General features: G+C 41.5%; 1 protein-coding gene across 1 annotated transcript in view; it reads left to right on the forward strand.

Moving 5' to 3' along the window:
• The first annotated feature begins 298 nt into the window (after positions 1–298).
• Positions 299–17,613, forward strand: part of LOC129868881 (transmembrane protein 164-like) — a 48,951-nt gene continuing 31,636 nt past the window's right edge. Inside the window, exon 1 of the mRNA XM_055943203.1 lies at positions 299–1,487. Within this exon, the coding sequence (XP_055799178.1) occupies positions 1,050–1,487 (438 nt within the window). The 5' untranslated portion in view covers positions 299–1,049. The remainder of the gene's footprint in view (positions 1,488–17,613) is intronic.

The raw sequence follows: 17,613 nt of genomic DNA on the forward strand, positions 1-17,613 counted from the left end.
CTCCTAACACACTTAACACTGTACAATGAATGGGCAAAGGGAGGGGGGGAACTAAGTTACACTAACAACAAACGAATATATCTCAATCAGGTAAATATAAATCATAAAGGTACGTACCTAATATTTCATTATATACATCAATATTTAATATATTTACACAAATGTACATGGAGCTCTGTATGTTCTGTCTTTCATACAAATATGTCCAAATCGGCTGTAACAGTGTGTGTACACATTAGGGTGTAGCATCAAGGGGTTAACTGAACGTTCCTTGGGAAGAAGGCGGAGTTAAATGCAGCTATCCAATCCAGGAAGTATTTTAGTGTAGAGACAAATTGAAATGGTTTACGACTAACTGGATGTAAAGAGCTATACTGGTTTCGTGACCAAAGCTATAACATTATTTAATATAAAATATCGTTGCAGCAAGAACTGTATCTTGCGATGCACGTTAAATGACATTTAGTTGTAATGTAACCATTTAGTTAGATACAGTAGCTAGCTAACAGTCAGTAGCTACTTCCACACTTGTGCTGGATCGATGTAAAATATTTGCAGTTCTGCTGGTTTGTGACACATCGTGCAACTGGGTGCTGAAAAGTACCTCTCTTGGTGAGATATAGCAACGGAAGAACTACAGCTGGACGTTTTAGAGAATTTTTGACTATTTTCTTCCTACCGGTTAGCCAACATAACGTTATTTGGCAAACGGATGCTGCTGCCACCTGCTAGCTAACCTTAGCAATTGCTTGCAGTTAGCTATTTTCCACTGCAAATTGGTGACATGGCCATGACATGCTGTTAGTTACTGTAATCACAGCTGTCATTTGAATGTCCACGTTTCCATGTCAATGAGAAGCAGCTATAGTTTGCTAGAGACTCTGGAATTTGGTCTCGCACTGTTGGCCACCGAGTGCCCGTCCACGCAAGCTAGCTGATTTGTTGCTACTATTACTACTTGTCAAGAATAGGAGGCGGTGGCAGCTTTGGTGGATACATTTCTGCCTCAGCTTTATAGCGATCACTGCCGAGGTGAAATACCGCAGTTCATGTTTCGACAAGAAGTCAGTGTACTGTCTTTTATTCCGTCTTGTTCCTACCTTTTCCAACACGAGAAGAGGAATATGTCTAGATATAACATTTACAGTCTTTTAGACTGGTTGTATGGCGGCGTGGACCCAAAGTTTGAAGGCAACGGGGGCCCAGAATGTGCCGCCTTTCTTGCACCGCAACAACGTATCAGCGAGAGTTTTGTCATGGTTCTTATTTCCATCGTGGAAGTTGTCGTCGCGCTGAGAAAAATCAACATTTGTAAAGAACTCAAAGAGATTGCGAAAGATGGGCCAAGGACGAAACAGGACAGTTTCGGCAAGAACCTGTTGCTGGTTGCTCTGTGTATGACGTTTGGAGTAGAGGTCGGATTCAAATTCGCCACCAAGACAGTGATATACCTACTGAATCCTTGTCATGTTATGACCATGGTGCAGGTAAGATATCTCTCAAGTTTAAATTGTAACTTACATTTGACATTTAAGTCATTTAGCAGACGTTGAATTTAAGATTGGCCTACCAGCACTACTGTTTTAGTGTTGAATGTGCATTGTGAATTTCTGTGTAGAGACCGATGCTGTGTACAAAGATTATGCCCATTGTGTCTGTTTCAGCACATGATCCACTAAATAAGCATTTTATCTGCCTATCTGTAAAACAGTTTAGCCTTTCCATCATGTCTAACATTAAGTAGAAATGTTCTACCATGTTTTCACTCAACTTCTAGGTTTTGCATACATAACTCACAATCTGGACTGGAGAACACTCACCCACTTCAATTTGAACTAGCTAATTGTATGTAGATTTATGAATATCTTTCATGTGGATATGGCAATACATTATGAAGTTTAATTACAACAACCCTGTGTTTTACTTGCGTAATAAGCATTAATGATGGAGGAAATTGTCAAATCAAAGGAATGCCTTACTAGGATGAAATATTCCTTAACCGATGAAAACTTCAAGCACAATCTGACATGGTAAACCGATTCACTAACCTCACTCCCTATTTCTTGAGTTATATTGATGTAGACTAAACTTTAAGGGAGTCTTGATGGCAAAGAGGGGACAACTAGAGACACATGGTGAAGAAAAGTAATAGAAATGGAGAAATTATTTGAGGATATCATGACTAGCGGTTTGTTCAGTCAGCCTCAGTCTGACTATAAGGTGTGTGTGTGTGTGTGTGTGTGTGTGTATTGAACCACAGCCAACAACATTTGGAGAGCACCCAACACAGAGGATGTTGAGGAGATAGGGCTCATCTGTTGTAATGTCATGCATGAGTATCCCTCTCCCCAAGGGGGTGCACTGCACTGTAATTGTCTGATTTAATCCCACTCAAATTAACTGAAAGGATCATGTTGAATCATGTAATATGCAATGTTACCAGTTTCAGATCATTGATCAGAAAAAGGGCATGTTAGGACGATACTGCAGTCATAAAGAAAGTCGGTTTATTGGGCACTGGAGCCCAAGTCTCTAAACGTAAACATCCTTGTCTCATAGACTAGACGTAAAATAGTAAATGTAAATCCAAGACACCCAAATTAGTATGATATTTTATGTTTGGTATGGTTACTTAAAGTGAAAAACAAAAGGAGGGTGGATGGGTGGGTGTATAATGCAAACATCTAGCAACCCAATGGTTGCGTGTTCGAATCTCATAACTGACAACTTTAGCAATTTTGCTACTTTGCAACTACTTAGCATGTTAGCTAACCCTTCCCCTAACTCTAACCATAACCCCTAACCGATGTCCCTTCAAAAAAAATGCAAATCTCAGGTCTGCTGAGTGCAAACTGGAACGTTGTGAAAGTTCTCTGCAACTTCTAGTGGACGTTTACTGTGAACACTGAGGCTGCACCCGCTTTAAGTTAGTTATAACAGTGACCAAGTAGGCTACTGTGGCTATTTGATAAAAATGTTGCCTTCCATTAAAAAAACAATCGGGGAAAAATCATCCCATTACATTTTTACATGGCTATTCTATCATTCAGCCTACAGTAGCAGCCAATGTGTGGTGTTAAATGTAGGCCTACATTCCATGAGAATTTTGGAGAGAAAAAACATGTCGGCATTGACATTAAGCTGTTTATTCACTTGTCCTTCAGACACGGTGGTGACTGAAAATGTTGTTTGACTCAAGAAACCACTTAACAAAATACAATAATTATTATTCACATACCATTATCACAGAGAATCAGACAAACTATGCTACCGTCTGCCTATTGGTTACTTAGCTTATTGAAGCATGTCTCCAATACAACACTTCCCCTTTAAGACAGGGTGCCATTAATACAGGTAACTTGGAGGACAGAGGAGCCTCTTAAAGAAGAAGTTACAGGTCTGTGAGAGCCAGAAATCTTGCTTGTTTGTAGGTGACCAAATACTTATTTTCCACCATAATTTGCAAATAAATTCATAAAAAATCCTACAATGTGATTTTCTGGATTTTTTTTCTTCTCATTTTGTCTGTCATAGTTGAAGTGTACCTATGATGAAAATTACAGACCTCATATTTTTAAGTGGGAGAACTTGCACAATTGGTGGCTGACTAAATACTTTTTTGCCCCACTGTGTGTGTGTGTGTATATATATATATTTTTTTAAAATAAATAAGTTAGACAGGATTACCTACCTGACCAGCGCAATAGACAGAAGTGTGCTACATGGCAGACAATCCAAACTCATCTCATGGCATGTCCAGCCCACTTATTATTTCAGCAAATCATGGCTAGAGGGAAGGTTGCTTTCTTTTTCTGTGGCTAAACCAACTAGGCTCATAATTCTATTCATATTTACAGATGGCATACAAGTTTGTTATTAAGGCACATGAAAGTTCACATGTTCCAGAAGGCATTTCTGTCAAAAAAAAGTTTACTTTCAAATGGCTCTCCTGTGAAGTAGTGACACGCGACATACGCCTAGTTTCCTGAAACAAGTCACATATAGTGGACAGCACCTTGAATGCATTGTTGTTTGACATAACAAATGAATAAGCCAGGGAGGAATTATTGACAGGGTAGGAACCAAAGTGTTGGTCAATGTTTCCAGGGGACCCTAATTAGATGTTACGTTCCATGTTTTCTTACCTCATGTAGCTAGCAAGCTAGCTAAGCTATTCATGTTTCACCTATTTCTCTCTGATATAAGATACCGTTGCACAAACAATATGATTATCTAGGCCTACAATATTACTGGTACCGGGCTGTATTAGCTATCTAAGTTTGCTCTGACTCTTAGTACATTTAGCAAGTTAGCTAACTAGTGATTAGCATTAGTGGCTAAGGCAAACTAGAAGAGAGTAAGGAACACAAACTAGTAGTGTAATTGTGGAATGCTTGTGGAAAGCAGTATCGTTTTCACCAACATCTTTTTGCATCCATTTGACCATGCAGACTAGTAAATGGCAAGAAAATGTGTGACTCCATGGTTAAGCAACTGCTCTCCTTGAGTGACAGGGCAGGGCTTGGTGTGGTATGCGTATCACACTTAACAAACCAAACATTGAAAAATCGCTATAGAAGGTGAAGTAAAAACCCAAACCAGTCCATGCATCTATACCGGTGTATAGTAAAATAGGGTATACTGCCCAGCCCTAATAAGGTGGTTAGCTAGACTACCTGTGTTGCTGCTGCCCTAACACATGTGCAACTCCAGACTGAAGATGGGATAGAGTTGGGTCGGAGGGTTGTTGATGTAACCGCTCCTCACTGTCTTTCTGCCTCTCTGCTGCGGGTATCAGCAACCAGACCGAATATTGATGATGATGAAGGCTCAATCGAGTATTAATCAAATCTTATACTGTTGTGGCAGTATTGTTTAATATTTAAACTAGGTAGCTAGATATACACACACACCCTGACTTGCCTAGTTAAATAAAAGCCGTCACTTATGAGCTATGCAGAGGTGAGTGCCAGAGGTCTATGGGGTTAGGTACCTACACCCAGGGCAACTGAGTGACGTTTAGCTTCTGATGTGATCGGTCTGATGCTTTCTTGACACTTTTTTTGGTGCGCCAGGACCATTCACAGCTGAGCTGTAACCTAGAGGCGTCTAGATCTTGTAAGTCTGCCACCTGGACATTGATCTGTTTGGATTGCATTCTGCATTTTCATCTCAGGCTTCCCATTGTTACACACCGTCATCTCACTGGAACCAAAGCACAGCGTGCAGCCGTGCACTCAAATAACTAATGCTTTGTTCTGTCATTATCACATTAAATAGCACCCATAATGATATCCCTGGAAAGAGAATTGTCCCATGTGTATGTCCCAGGATGTTGGATTGAATATGAGCTGAACCAGTCTCTGGAGATTGATTATCCTGGGTTAGAAGAATGTATGCTTCTTTAATTGGTGTTGGGGGAGAATGGGCCAGCTGTGGTATTCATAAGGGTCTATTGTACTGAACAACACAACTAAGCAGATGACAACATGGCTCACTATGCTATAGCACCCAGCAGAGAACAGGAAATATATGACCGCAGGGCTTAGCACTCCGGATTCTGGAATGGATCCTTCCCTTGGTGCTGCACATTCAGTTACCTGCCTGGACATGCAAATACAAATGTGCCAAGCCGTCCATGCCTTGGCGAAAAATTGCTTTTGTTGTTAGATACCCAGTGGTGTGTATTCATGGATGTCACCAGAGAAAGCAACTGAGTGAGCTCAGCTGTGAATGGTCCTGGCGCACCAAAAAAAAGTGTCAAGAAAGCATCAGACCGATCACATCAGAAGCCAAATGTCATTGACGGGGAAAAAACTTGGATTGTTGCATCTCATTGTGTTGTCCTCCAGTGGCTAGCTAGCTAAAATTGTCCTTTTCCTAAATTAGCCATGGATGAAGATAGGGATTTGGACTTTTGGTTTTACTTAATTCTTCGTACTGGCTAATGATTATAACAGTGATTCTGATCCAACCATTAATTCATACATTGTGCCCCTGGCCTGAGAGGATGGAAATTCAATATGGAGCTAGATGTCATTGGAAATAAGAATTTGTTCTTAACTGACTTGCCTGCCTAGTTCAATAAAATGAAAATGTAGAAGTCTAATGTTAAATACCTAGCCTGGCGCATTGTTGTCCTTGAAAGTAAGTTAGGCTAGCGAGCAAGCATTTTAGCCAGGTAGACTAGGACAACATAAACGAAAAGTGTGTACTGTATGACAGTTTAGGCAACATGAAAGAGGATGGCATTACTCCTCTACAAGTAGGTTGAGTCAACATGTTTTTTTTCTACTTGCACACAGAAATCAGTACCATGGACAGCCATAATATATTTAGCTTGACTGGACTAAATCATTTTTGGTCTCTTTTAGTTGTCACTGTATTAGACTTAGCATAGGTGAGTAGATGTTGAAATGGTGTTGGAATAGTGGAGGCCGCTCCTGTTTTTCTTTGCGACTTGCGGTAACTGTGGTTCTAAATCAATCGTTTAGTAGTCCGAAATTGTCGGACACATTTACATTGCTTTGCCATGCTGTAGGCCATGTACCGTAATTGCTGGACTATTAAGCGCACCTGAATATAAGCCGCACCCACTGAATTTTATTTTTTATTTTTTTTTGTACATAAATAAGCCGCACGTGTCTATAAGCCGCAGGTGCCTACCGGTACATTGAAACAAATGAACTTTACACAGCCTTTAAACGAAACAGGCTTGTAACATTTTTTTTTTTTTAAATAGCAGTAAACAATAGCCTACCAAGAAAGTCCTTGGTCACTATCTTCCTCCTGTGCACTGAAACCACTGAAGTCATCTCCTTTGGTGTCGGAGTTGAATAGCCTCAGAATTGCTTCATCCGATGTTGGATCGTTTTCATTGCGCTCTCCTCACTTTCATCCGGAGGCAAACTCATCCAAGCCTCATTTTCTAGTTCGGGCCATCTGCTTTTCTTTCCTCTGAAAACTTTTGTTGTCTTTTTGCACTAAGTCAGTTTCTCACGCTGCTGTTTCCAACGTCTTATCATCGACTCATTAAGGCTCCCGTGCAGCAGCACTATTTCCTTTTCCAACAGCCAGATCGATCGCCTTCAAATTGAAAGCTGCATCATATGCATTTCTCCGTGTCTTTGCCATGATGAGGGTGACAAAATGACTACCGTAATCAGAATGATGGAAAGTTTGAGCGCGCTCGATTTACGTCACATTATGTGACGGTGCTCAGTTTTTTGGCGGCATGAATTTGTGAAAGCGGGAAAAATCCATAAATTAGCCGCGTCATTGTATAAAGCGCAAGGTTCATAGCGTGGGAAAAAAGTAGCGGCTTATAGTCCGGAAATTACGTTAACTGTTTGTGGACTTCACTGGACAGATGTTGCTCTACGGTTTTGTAATGAAACAAAGGTGTGGTTGAATTTATTTGCCACTGATGACTTGTCTTGGCCTTAGGCCTAATATATCACAGTGGCAAGACATATGAACTAACAGGTTATAGAGCAAACAATACAACTATCACAACACGGGTTGTAATATGCCTCTCTTTTTTTTGTCTTGGCATCCCTGGTGATTTTACACACACCGCTGCTGTAGATACCATATCAGTGAGAACCTGCCAATTTGTATGGCAAAGTCTAGGATTGGGCGGTGTACCAGGCTATTTGGAAAAAGCCACAGGGTGGTTTTTCAATACCGCCAAAACTATTTCTTTGAAATTTGTCAATACATTTTAATATTTGTAGAACATTTAAGATACTACATTCAGTCAACTTGTGCAATACGCTAGGAGAAAAATCTGATTGCGTTCTTCATTTCACCTGTCACAGTATTTTACATTATGAAGCTTACCGTGTAGATCCCCGGAACGGTTGTGCCAGTCACGTGTCTGTGTTTGTAAATAGCACAACGGGAGAAAGCGGGCACTGGTAAGTCCATAGCGTTCTATATCTATCAGCAAGTCTGTTGTGCGACGAACATCAGAACGTTACACTTGTAGGAAATTTATTACTAAATGTTTGCCGTCAGATACAGTATATACACACAATTATGTGGACACACATTCAAATTAGTGGATTTGGCTATTTCAGCCTCAGCCATTGCTGACAGGTGTATAATATTGAGCACACAGCCATGCAATCTCCATAGACAAACAATGGCAGTAGAATGGCCTTGACCGAAAAGCTCAATGACTTTCGACATGGCACCGTCATAGGATGCTACCTTTCCAACAAGTCAGTTTGTCAAATTTCTGCCCTGCTACAGCTGCCCCAGTCAACTGTAAGTGATGTTATTGTGAAGTGGAAATGTATAGGAGCAACAACAGCTCAGCCGCAAAGTGGTAGGTGAAGGGAAGTCTTAACGCAACAGCATGCAATGACATTCTAGATGATTCTAAGCTTCCAACTTTGTGGCAACAGTTTGGGAAAGGTCCTTTCCTATTTCAGTATAACAATGCCCCCGTGCACAAAGTCCATACAGAAAAGGTTTGTTGACCGGTGCGGAAGAACTTGACAGCCCTGACCGCAACCCCATCAAACACCTTTGGGATGAATTGCAGCGCCAACTGCGAGCCAGATCTAATTGCCCAACATCAGTGCCCAACCTCACTCGTGCTCCTGTGGCTGAATGGAAGCCGCAGCAATGTTCCAACATTAGTGGAAAGCCTTCCCAGAAGAGTGAAGGCTGCTATGGCAGCAGAGGGGGGACCAACTCTATTTTAATGCCCATGATTTTGGAATGAGATGTTTGACGAGCAGGTGTCCACATACTCTTGTAGTAATCATGGCCGAATGCTGTCTGGGCTCGCAGGGCACATGCCCAGGGCCCTGACCCCCAGGGGGTCGCCATTGATTTGGTTAGTTATTCTCACGTGGATGTCATATTAACATGGCATAACTCGTAGTAAAACTTTTAAAATGGCTGGAAATTAGCTTTTAAACTGCCACATTTTCTCTCTGAGCAGTGGCAAAATGTGTAGAATTGCAGGATTTTTTTTTTTTTTTTTTTTCAATTCTATTTTTCTCTCCGGCATCAAGAAAGGGGGGTCATTCAAATGTTTTGCTGCAAATCTCGTTTACGGCTAGAGCGGGCACTATCTTCAAATGGGGGGACTGGATATAAACTCAGCAAAATGTCCCTTTTTCAGGACCCAAATAACTTCACAGATCTTCATTGTAAAGGGTTTAAACACTGCCTCCCATGCTTGTTCAATGAACCATAAACAATTAATGAACATGCACCTGTGGAACGGTCGTTAAGACAATACCAGCTTACAGATGGTAGGCAATTAAGGTCACAGTTAAGAAAACTTAGGACACTGAAGAGACCTTTCTACTGACTCTGAAAAACACCAAAAGAAAGATGCCCAGGGTCCCTGCAAATATGCGTGAACGTGCCTTTGGCATGCTGCAAGGAGGCTTGAGGACTGCAGATGTGGCCAGGGCAATAAATTGCCATATCTGTACTGTGAGACGCCTAAGACAGCACTTCAGGGAGACAGGACGGACAGCTGATCATCCTCGCAGTGGCAGACCACGTGTAACAACACCTGCACAGGATCGGTACATCCGAACATCACACCAACAGGTACAGAATGGCAACAACAACTGCCCGAATTACACCAGGAACGCACAATCCCTCCATCAGTGCTCAGTGTTACATCCCTCCCATTTCTTGACAGATAGCTGAACTAGCCAACTGAGTCATTTAGAATTTTGTCCTGGCAGCTGAGTTGTTTCGAGATGCGTCCTGACAGCTGGAGAAAATAATAATAATTCATAAGCATCCTTGATCACAAATCATGACCGTTGGGCCATTTGGATTGAATATGTTATTTTATATTCTCAAACTAACAGCAGTGCCTATTAAAGGTCAACCGATTTATGATTTTTCAACACCGATACTGATTTATTGGAGGACCAAAAAAAGCCGATGTCGATTTTTATATATATATTTGTAATAATGACAATTACAACAATATTGAATGAACACTTTTATTTGAACTTAATATAATACATCAATGAAATTAATTTAGTCTCAAATATATAATGAAACATGTTCAATTTGGTTTAAATAATGCAAAAACAAAGTGCAATATTTGCCATGTAAAAAAGCTACCGTTTAAGTTCCTTGCTCAGAACATGAGAACATATGAAAGCTGGTGGTTCATTTTAACATGAGTCTTCAATATTCCCAGTAAAGAAGTTTTAGGTTGTAGTTATAATAGGAATTATAGGACTATTTCTCTCTCTACCATTTGTATTTCATATACCTTTGACTATTGGATCTTCTTATAGGCACTATAGTATTGCCAGCCTAATCTCGGGAGTTGATAGGCTTGAAGTCATAAATCAATGTTTATTTGTCACGTGCGCCGAATACAACAGTGAAATGCTTACTTACAGGCTCTAACCAATAGTGCAAAAAAGGTATTAGGTGAACAATAGGTAGGTAAAGAAATAAAACAACAGTATAAAGACAGGCTAGAATACAGTAGCGAGGCTATAAAAGTAGCGAGGCTACATACAGACACCGGTTAGTCAGGCTGATTGAGGTAGTATGTACATGTAGATATGGTTAAAGTGACTATGCATATATGATGAACAGAGAGTAGCAGTAGCGTAAAAGAGAGGTTGGTGGGTGGTACACAATGCAAATAGTCCGGGTAGCCATTTGATTACCTGTTCAGGAGTCTTATGGCTTGAGGGTAAAAACTGTTGAGAATCCTTTTTGTCCTTTTTGACTTGGCACTCTGGTACCGCTTGCCATGCAGTAGGAGAGAGAACAGTCTGTCTGGGGTGGCTGGGGTCTTTGACAATTTTTAGAGCCTTCCTCTGACACTGCCTGGTGTAGAGGTCCTGGATGGCAGGCAGCTTAGCCCCAGTGATGTACTGGGCCGTACGCACTACCCTCTGTAGTGCCTTGCGTCAGAGGCCGAGCAATTGCCGTACCAGTCAGGATGCTCTCGATGTTGCAGCTGTAGAACCTTTTGAGGATCTCAGGACACATGCCAAATCTTTTTCGTTTCCTGAGGGGGAATAGGCTTTGTCGTGCCCTCTTCACGACTGTCTTGGTGTGTTTGGACCATTTTAGTTTGTTGTTGATGTGGACACCAAGGAACTTGAAGCTCTCAATCTGCTCCACTACAGCCCCGTCGATGAGAATGGGGGCGTGCTCAGTCCTTTTCCTGTAGTCCACAATCATCTCCTTAGTCTTGGTTACAATGAGGGATAGGTTGTTATTCTGCCACCACCCGGCCAGGTCTCTGACTTCCTCCCTATAGGCTGTCTCGTCGTTGTTGGGGATCAGGCCTACCACTGTTGTCGTCTGCAAACTTAATGATGGTGTTGGAGTCGTGCCTGGCCATGCAGTCGTGGGTGAACAGGGAGTACAGGAGGGGACTGAGCACGCACCCCTGGGGAGCTCTAGTGTTGAGGATCAGCGTGGCAGATCTGTTGCTACCTACCCTCACCACCTGGGGGCGGCCCGTCAGGAAGCACAATGCTTGAAGCACAGTCAAGAGCTGCTGGCAAATGACTTAATTATAATATAATAACACACAGAAATATGAGCCTTAGGTCATTTCATATGGTCAAATCCGGAAACTATCATTTCGAAAACAAAATTTATTCTTTCAGTGAAATATGGAACCGTTCTGTATTTTATCTAACAGGTGGCATCCCTAAGTCTAAATATTGCTGTTACATTGCACAACCTTCAGTGTTATGTCATAACTATGTACAGTTCTGGCAAATTAATTAGGGTCTTTGTTAGGAAGAAATGGTCTTCACACAGTTCACAACGAGCCAGGCAGCCCAAACTGCTGCATATACCCTGACTGCTTGCACAGAACGCAAGAGAAGTGACACAATTCCCCCAGTTAAAATAAATTCATGTTAGCAGGCAATATTAACTAAATATACAGGTTTAAAAATATATACTTGTGTATTGATTTTAAGAAAGGCATTGATGTTTATGGTTAAGTACATTGGTGCAACGACAGTGCTTTTTTCGTGAATGCGCTTGTTAAATCACCCGTTTGGCGAAGTAGGCTGTGATTCGATGATAAATTAACAGGCACCGCAACGATTATATGCAACGCAGGACAAGCTAGATGAATTAGTAATATCATCAACCACGTGTAGTTAACTAGTGATTATTTTAAGATAAGTTTAATGCTAGCTAGCAACTTACGTTGAGTGCAATGTAATCGGCATTTTTGGACACCGATTATGGCCAATTACCAATTATGAAAACTTGAAATCGGCCCTAATTAATCGGCCATTCCGATTCATCGGTCGACCTCTAATGCCTATATTATGTCCTTCCATACATGCGTGATATGCTGGGGTGATGCTTCTATGCAAATGTTGATCTGTAGCCAAATATAAGTCCCACATGGAAGGAAAACAGATTGTCATCTGTAGCACCATACCAACATAATGGTAATACTTGTATTTGAATGCTAAATCTCTTGATAAACTTGGTAAATTAAGATGGCATAGGCCTACTCACAATACAAGTGAATGCATATTCAATAGGAGTGTGTGCATGCATTGATGTATTAAGTTTATTTTGGCTGGTCAATGGTGCTACAGAGGACAAATTTGTTTGCCTTTCCATGTGAGACTTTATATGGCACCTGAGGGAGATGGCTGCCGTTTTACACGCTCCTAACCTATTGTGTGTGTGTGATTTTTTATTTTTTTTATTTTTATTTTTTTTATTTTTTTTGCGTTATTTGTAATTTATTTTGTACATAATTTCCAGTTTCTACCAGCGTCTCTTATGACCGAAAAGAGTTTCTGGATATCAGGACAGCCATTACTCACCTCGTACTGGATGAAGAGTTTTCTTTAACGAGTCGGATGCAAAGAATTTTCTTCAGACACCGGAAAAGGCCCAAATCTCCGTCATTCGCATGAAGAAGAGACGAGAGATGTCGGGGTGCCTTGTAAGGATCCGACAGCGAGTGGGTAATCTGCCTCTACTATCAGTCCTATTAGCCAACGTGCAATCATTGGATAACAAAATGGATGAGCTCCGTTCAAGACTATCCTACCAATGGGACATTCAAAACTAATATCTTATGTTTCACCGAGTTGTGGCTGAACGGCAACATGGATAACATACAGCTGGCTGGGTTTTCCGTGCATCGGCAGATAGAACAGCTGCCTCCAATTAGACAAGAGGTGGCGGTCTGTCTATTTCTCAATAACAGCTGGTGCAAGAAATGTCATATTAAGTCTTGGGGTTTTGCTTGCCTGAGGTAGAGTATCTCATGATAAGCTGTAGACCACACTATTTACCAAGAGTTTTTATATTTTCCGTAGCTGTCTATTTACCACCACAAACCAATGCTGGCACTAAGACCGCACTCAACAAGCTGTGTAAGGCCATAAGCAAAGAAAATGCTCATCCAGAGATGCCGCTCCTAGTGGCCGGGGACATTAATGCTGGGAATCTTAAATCCGTTTTACCTAATTTCTACCAGCATGTCACATGTGCAACCAGAGGGGGGGAAACAACTCTATACCACCTTTACTCCACACACAGAGACACGTACAAAGCTCTCCCTCGTCCTCCTTTTGGCAAATCGAACCATAACTCTATCCTGCTGATTTCCTGCTTACAAGCAAAAACTACAACAGGAAGTACCAGTGACTCGCTCAATACGGAAGTGGTCAGATGACGCAGATGCTAAGCAACAGGATTGTTTTGCTAGCAGAGACTTGAATATGTTCCGGGATTCTTCCAATGGCATTGCGGAGTACACCACAACAGTCACTGGCTTCATCAATAATTGCATCGACGAAGTCTTCCCCACAGTGACCGTACGTACATACCCCAACTAGAAGCCATGGATTACAGGCAACATCCGCACTGAGCTAAAGGGTAGAGCTGCCGCTTTCAAGGAGAGGAACTCTAACCCGGAAGCTTATTGGAAATCCCGCTATGCCCTCAGATGAACCATCAAACAGGCAAAGCATCAATATAGGACTAAGATTGAATCCTACTACACCGGCTCCGACGCTCGTCAAATGTGAAAGGGCTTGCAAACTATTACGGACTACAAAGGGAAGTACAGCTGCGAGCTGCCCAGTGTCAGGAGCCTACCAGTCGAGCTAAATGACTTCTATGCGCGCTTCGAGGCAAGCAACACTGAAGCATGCACCAGCTGTTCCAGACGACTGTGTGATCACGCTCTCCATAGCCGACGTGAGTAAGACCTTCTTTTAAACAGGTCAACATTCACAAGGCCGCAGGGCCAGACAAATTACCTGGACCTGTACTCCGAGCATTCACTGACCAATTGGCAAGTCTAAATCTGATGATTTATCACTCCAGTGTTAATCTGCTAAATTGTAATTATTCGCTCCTATGGCCTATCTATTGCCTACCTCCTCATGCCTTTTGCACACAATGTATATAGACTCATTTTCCCCCCCTACTGTGTTATTGACTTGTTTATTGTTTACTCCATGTGTAACTCTGTGTTGTCTGTTCACACTACTATGCTTTATCTTGGCCAGGTCGCAGTTGTAAATGAGAACTTGTTCTCAACTAGCCTACCTGGTTAAATAAAGGTGAAGAAAATAAAGATATAAAAAATTAATACCAACATGTTTCAAGCAGACCACCATAGTCCCTGTGCTCAAGAACACTAAGGTAACCTGCCTAAATGACTACCGCCCCGTAGCACTAACATCTGTAGCCATGACGGGCTTTGCAAGGCTGGTCATGGCTCACATCAACACCATTATCCCAGAAACCCTAGACCCACTCCAATTTGCATACCGCCTCAACAGATCCACAGATGATGCAATCTCTATTGCACTCTACACTGCCCTTTCCCACCTGGACAAAAGGAACACCTACGTGAGAATGCTCTTCATTGACTACAGCTCAGCGTTCAATGCCATATTGCCCTCTAAAGCTCATCACTAAGCTAAGGACCTGTTGTATTTGGCGCATGTGACAAATAACATTTGGTTTGATATTAGCCTACTGAGCAACAATATTTGCATAGAAGCATGCCACATCTGTATAGAAGGACATCATTTAGGCACTGCTGTTAGTTTGAGAATATAAAATAACACTGTTAGTCGTACGTTTACATACACCCTAGCCAAATACATTTAAACTCAGTTTTTCACAGTTCCTGACATTTAATCCTAGTAAAAATGTATGTCTTAGGTCAGTTAGGATCACCACTTTATTTTAAGAATATCAAATAATAGTAGAGAGAATGATTTATTTAAGCTTTTATTTATTTCATCACATTCCCAGTGGGTCAGAAGTTTACATACACTCAATTAATATATGGTAGCATTGCCTTTCAATTGTTTAACTTGGGTCAAATGTTTCGGGTAGCCTTCCTCAAGCTCCCACAATAAGTTGGGTGAATTTTGGCCCATTCCTCCTGACAGAGCTGGTGTAACTGAGTCAGGTTTGTAGGCCTCCTTGCTCGCACACGCTTTTTCAGTTCTGCCCAAAAATTTTCAATAGGATTGAGGTCAGGGCTTTGTGATGGCCACTCCAATTCCTTGACTTTGTTGTCCTTAAGTAATTTTGCCACAACTTTGGAAGTATGCTTGGAGTCATTGTCCATTTGGAAGACCCATTTGCGACCAAGCTTTAACTTCCTGACTGATGTCTTGATGTTGCTTCAATATATCCACAGAATTTTCCTTCTGATGAAGCCATCTATTTTGTGAACTTCACCAGTCCCTCCTGCATCAAAGCACCCCCACAACATGATGCTGCCACCGCCATGCTTCACGTTTGGGATGGTGTTCTTCGGCTTGCAAGCATCCCCCTTTTTCCTTCAAACATAACAATGGTCATTATGGCCAAACAGTTCTAATTTTTGTTTCATCAGACCAGAGGACAATTCTCCAAAAAGTACGATCTTTGTCCCCATGTGCAGTTGCAAACCGTAGTCTGGCTTTTTTATGGCAGTTTTGGAGCAGTGTCTTCTTCCTTGCGGAGCGGCCTTTCAGGTTATGTCGATATAGGACTTGTTTTACTGTGGATATAGATACTTTTGTACCTGTTTCCTCCAGCATCTTCACAAGGTCCTTTGCTGTTGTTCTGGGATTGATTTGCACTTTTCACACAAGTATGTTCATCTCTAGGAGACAGAACCCGTCTGCTTCCTGAGCGGTATGATGGCTGCATGGTCCCATGGTGTTTATACTTGCGTACAATTGTTTGTACAGATGAACGGGGTACCTTCAGGCGTGTGGAATTTGCTCCCAGTGATGAACCAGACTTGTGGAGGTGGACAATTTTTCTTCCTGAGGTCTTGGCTGATTTCTTTTGATTTTCCCATGATGTCATGCAAAGAGGCACGGAGTTTGAAGGTAGGCCTTGAAATACTTCCACAGGTACACCTCCAATTGACTCATTGTCAATTATCTGTCTGCAAACAATTGTTGGAAAAATGACTTGTCATGCACAAAGTAGTTGTCCTAACCGACTTACCAAAACTATAGTTTGTTAACAAGAAATTTGTGGATTGGTTGAAAAACAAGTTTTAATGACTCCAACCTTAAGTGTTTTTAAACTTCCGACTTCGACTGTATATTCAATGCATATGGTCCAACCTAAAGTAATTTGTGATGACGGATGCTTATGAAACTACTATATATAGTCTTTTTTTTTCAGCTGTCAGGACGCATCTCTAAACAACTCAGCTGCCAGGACAAAATTCATAACTACTCCGTTGGCTAGTTCAGCTATCTGTCAAGAAATTGGCAGGTTGTAACTTGATCCAACTGCTACGATTGGATAGAGCGAGGCTGTAACTCCACTCCCTTTCAAATGTCTCTCCGTGGCTCATATTACTTGCTAGCTGCGGTTTATTGCTACTACGATAACTAGCTGAATGGCGATGACATATGCTACCAAGCCATGAATGTGTGTAATATAACAACGACAGCAAGAGTAGGAAAAAAAATGAAGCGACAATGCACATTCTGTCTGACTCAAATCTGCCCGTAGTTTGAGAAGTAAGAATGCACACACACACGCTGCTCTACAGCTTTCTTGGTCTATAAACATGCAGGTAGATTTTTAGGTAGCTAAACCTATTGCCAACCATTTTATTTAGGCATTTTAAAACGCTTCCTCCTTTCCTTGTTACGACAATCATCGAACCCGACTATCAACTGTCAATTTACTGTATGGACACGGTTGCAGCTGATCAGATCAGTACATAGCTTACGTTACACCAAAGAGGTTTAGAAACTCGGTGGTTACACCGCAAGTCAGATGGCTCATTGCTGAAAATGGTGCATTTTCAAAATGATAACCTGCTAATGTTAGCTATCTACGTTAGCTGTTAGCTCCTATCTGATATCTTAGCACCATGTTTATATAGCCTGCCAGCTAGCATAGTAGCTAATACAGCTAGCTAGCTAACACCACAGATGAAAGGGTTGGTTATCGGAATCTTTGCAAACAGGTCACATAGCTATCTGCTTAGCTAGCTTAATGCATGCATGTCGGGCACGTCTTCACAAGCCTTAATATTAGTTAATTAAACTAATAGTTGCAACAGGAGATTGATTTTTGGTCACTGTAAATTCATAAATTTCTCAATACGGCACTTTTATG

Source organism: Salvelinus fontinalis, chromosome 13, assembly GCF_029448725.1.
Source record: "Salvelinus fontinalis isolate EN_2023a chromosome 13, ASM2944872v1, whole genome shotgun sequence".
NCBI classification, from domain to species: domain Eukaryota; kingdom Metazoa; phylum Chordata; class Actinopteri; order Salmoniformes; family Salmonidae; genus Salvelinus; species Salvelinus fontinalis.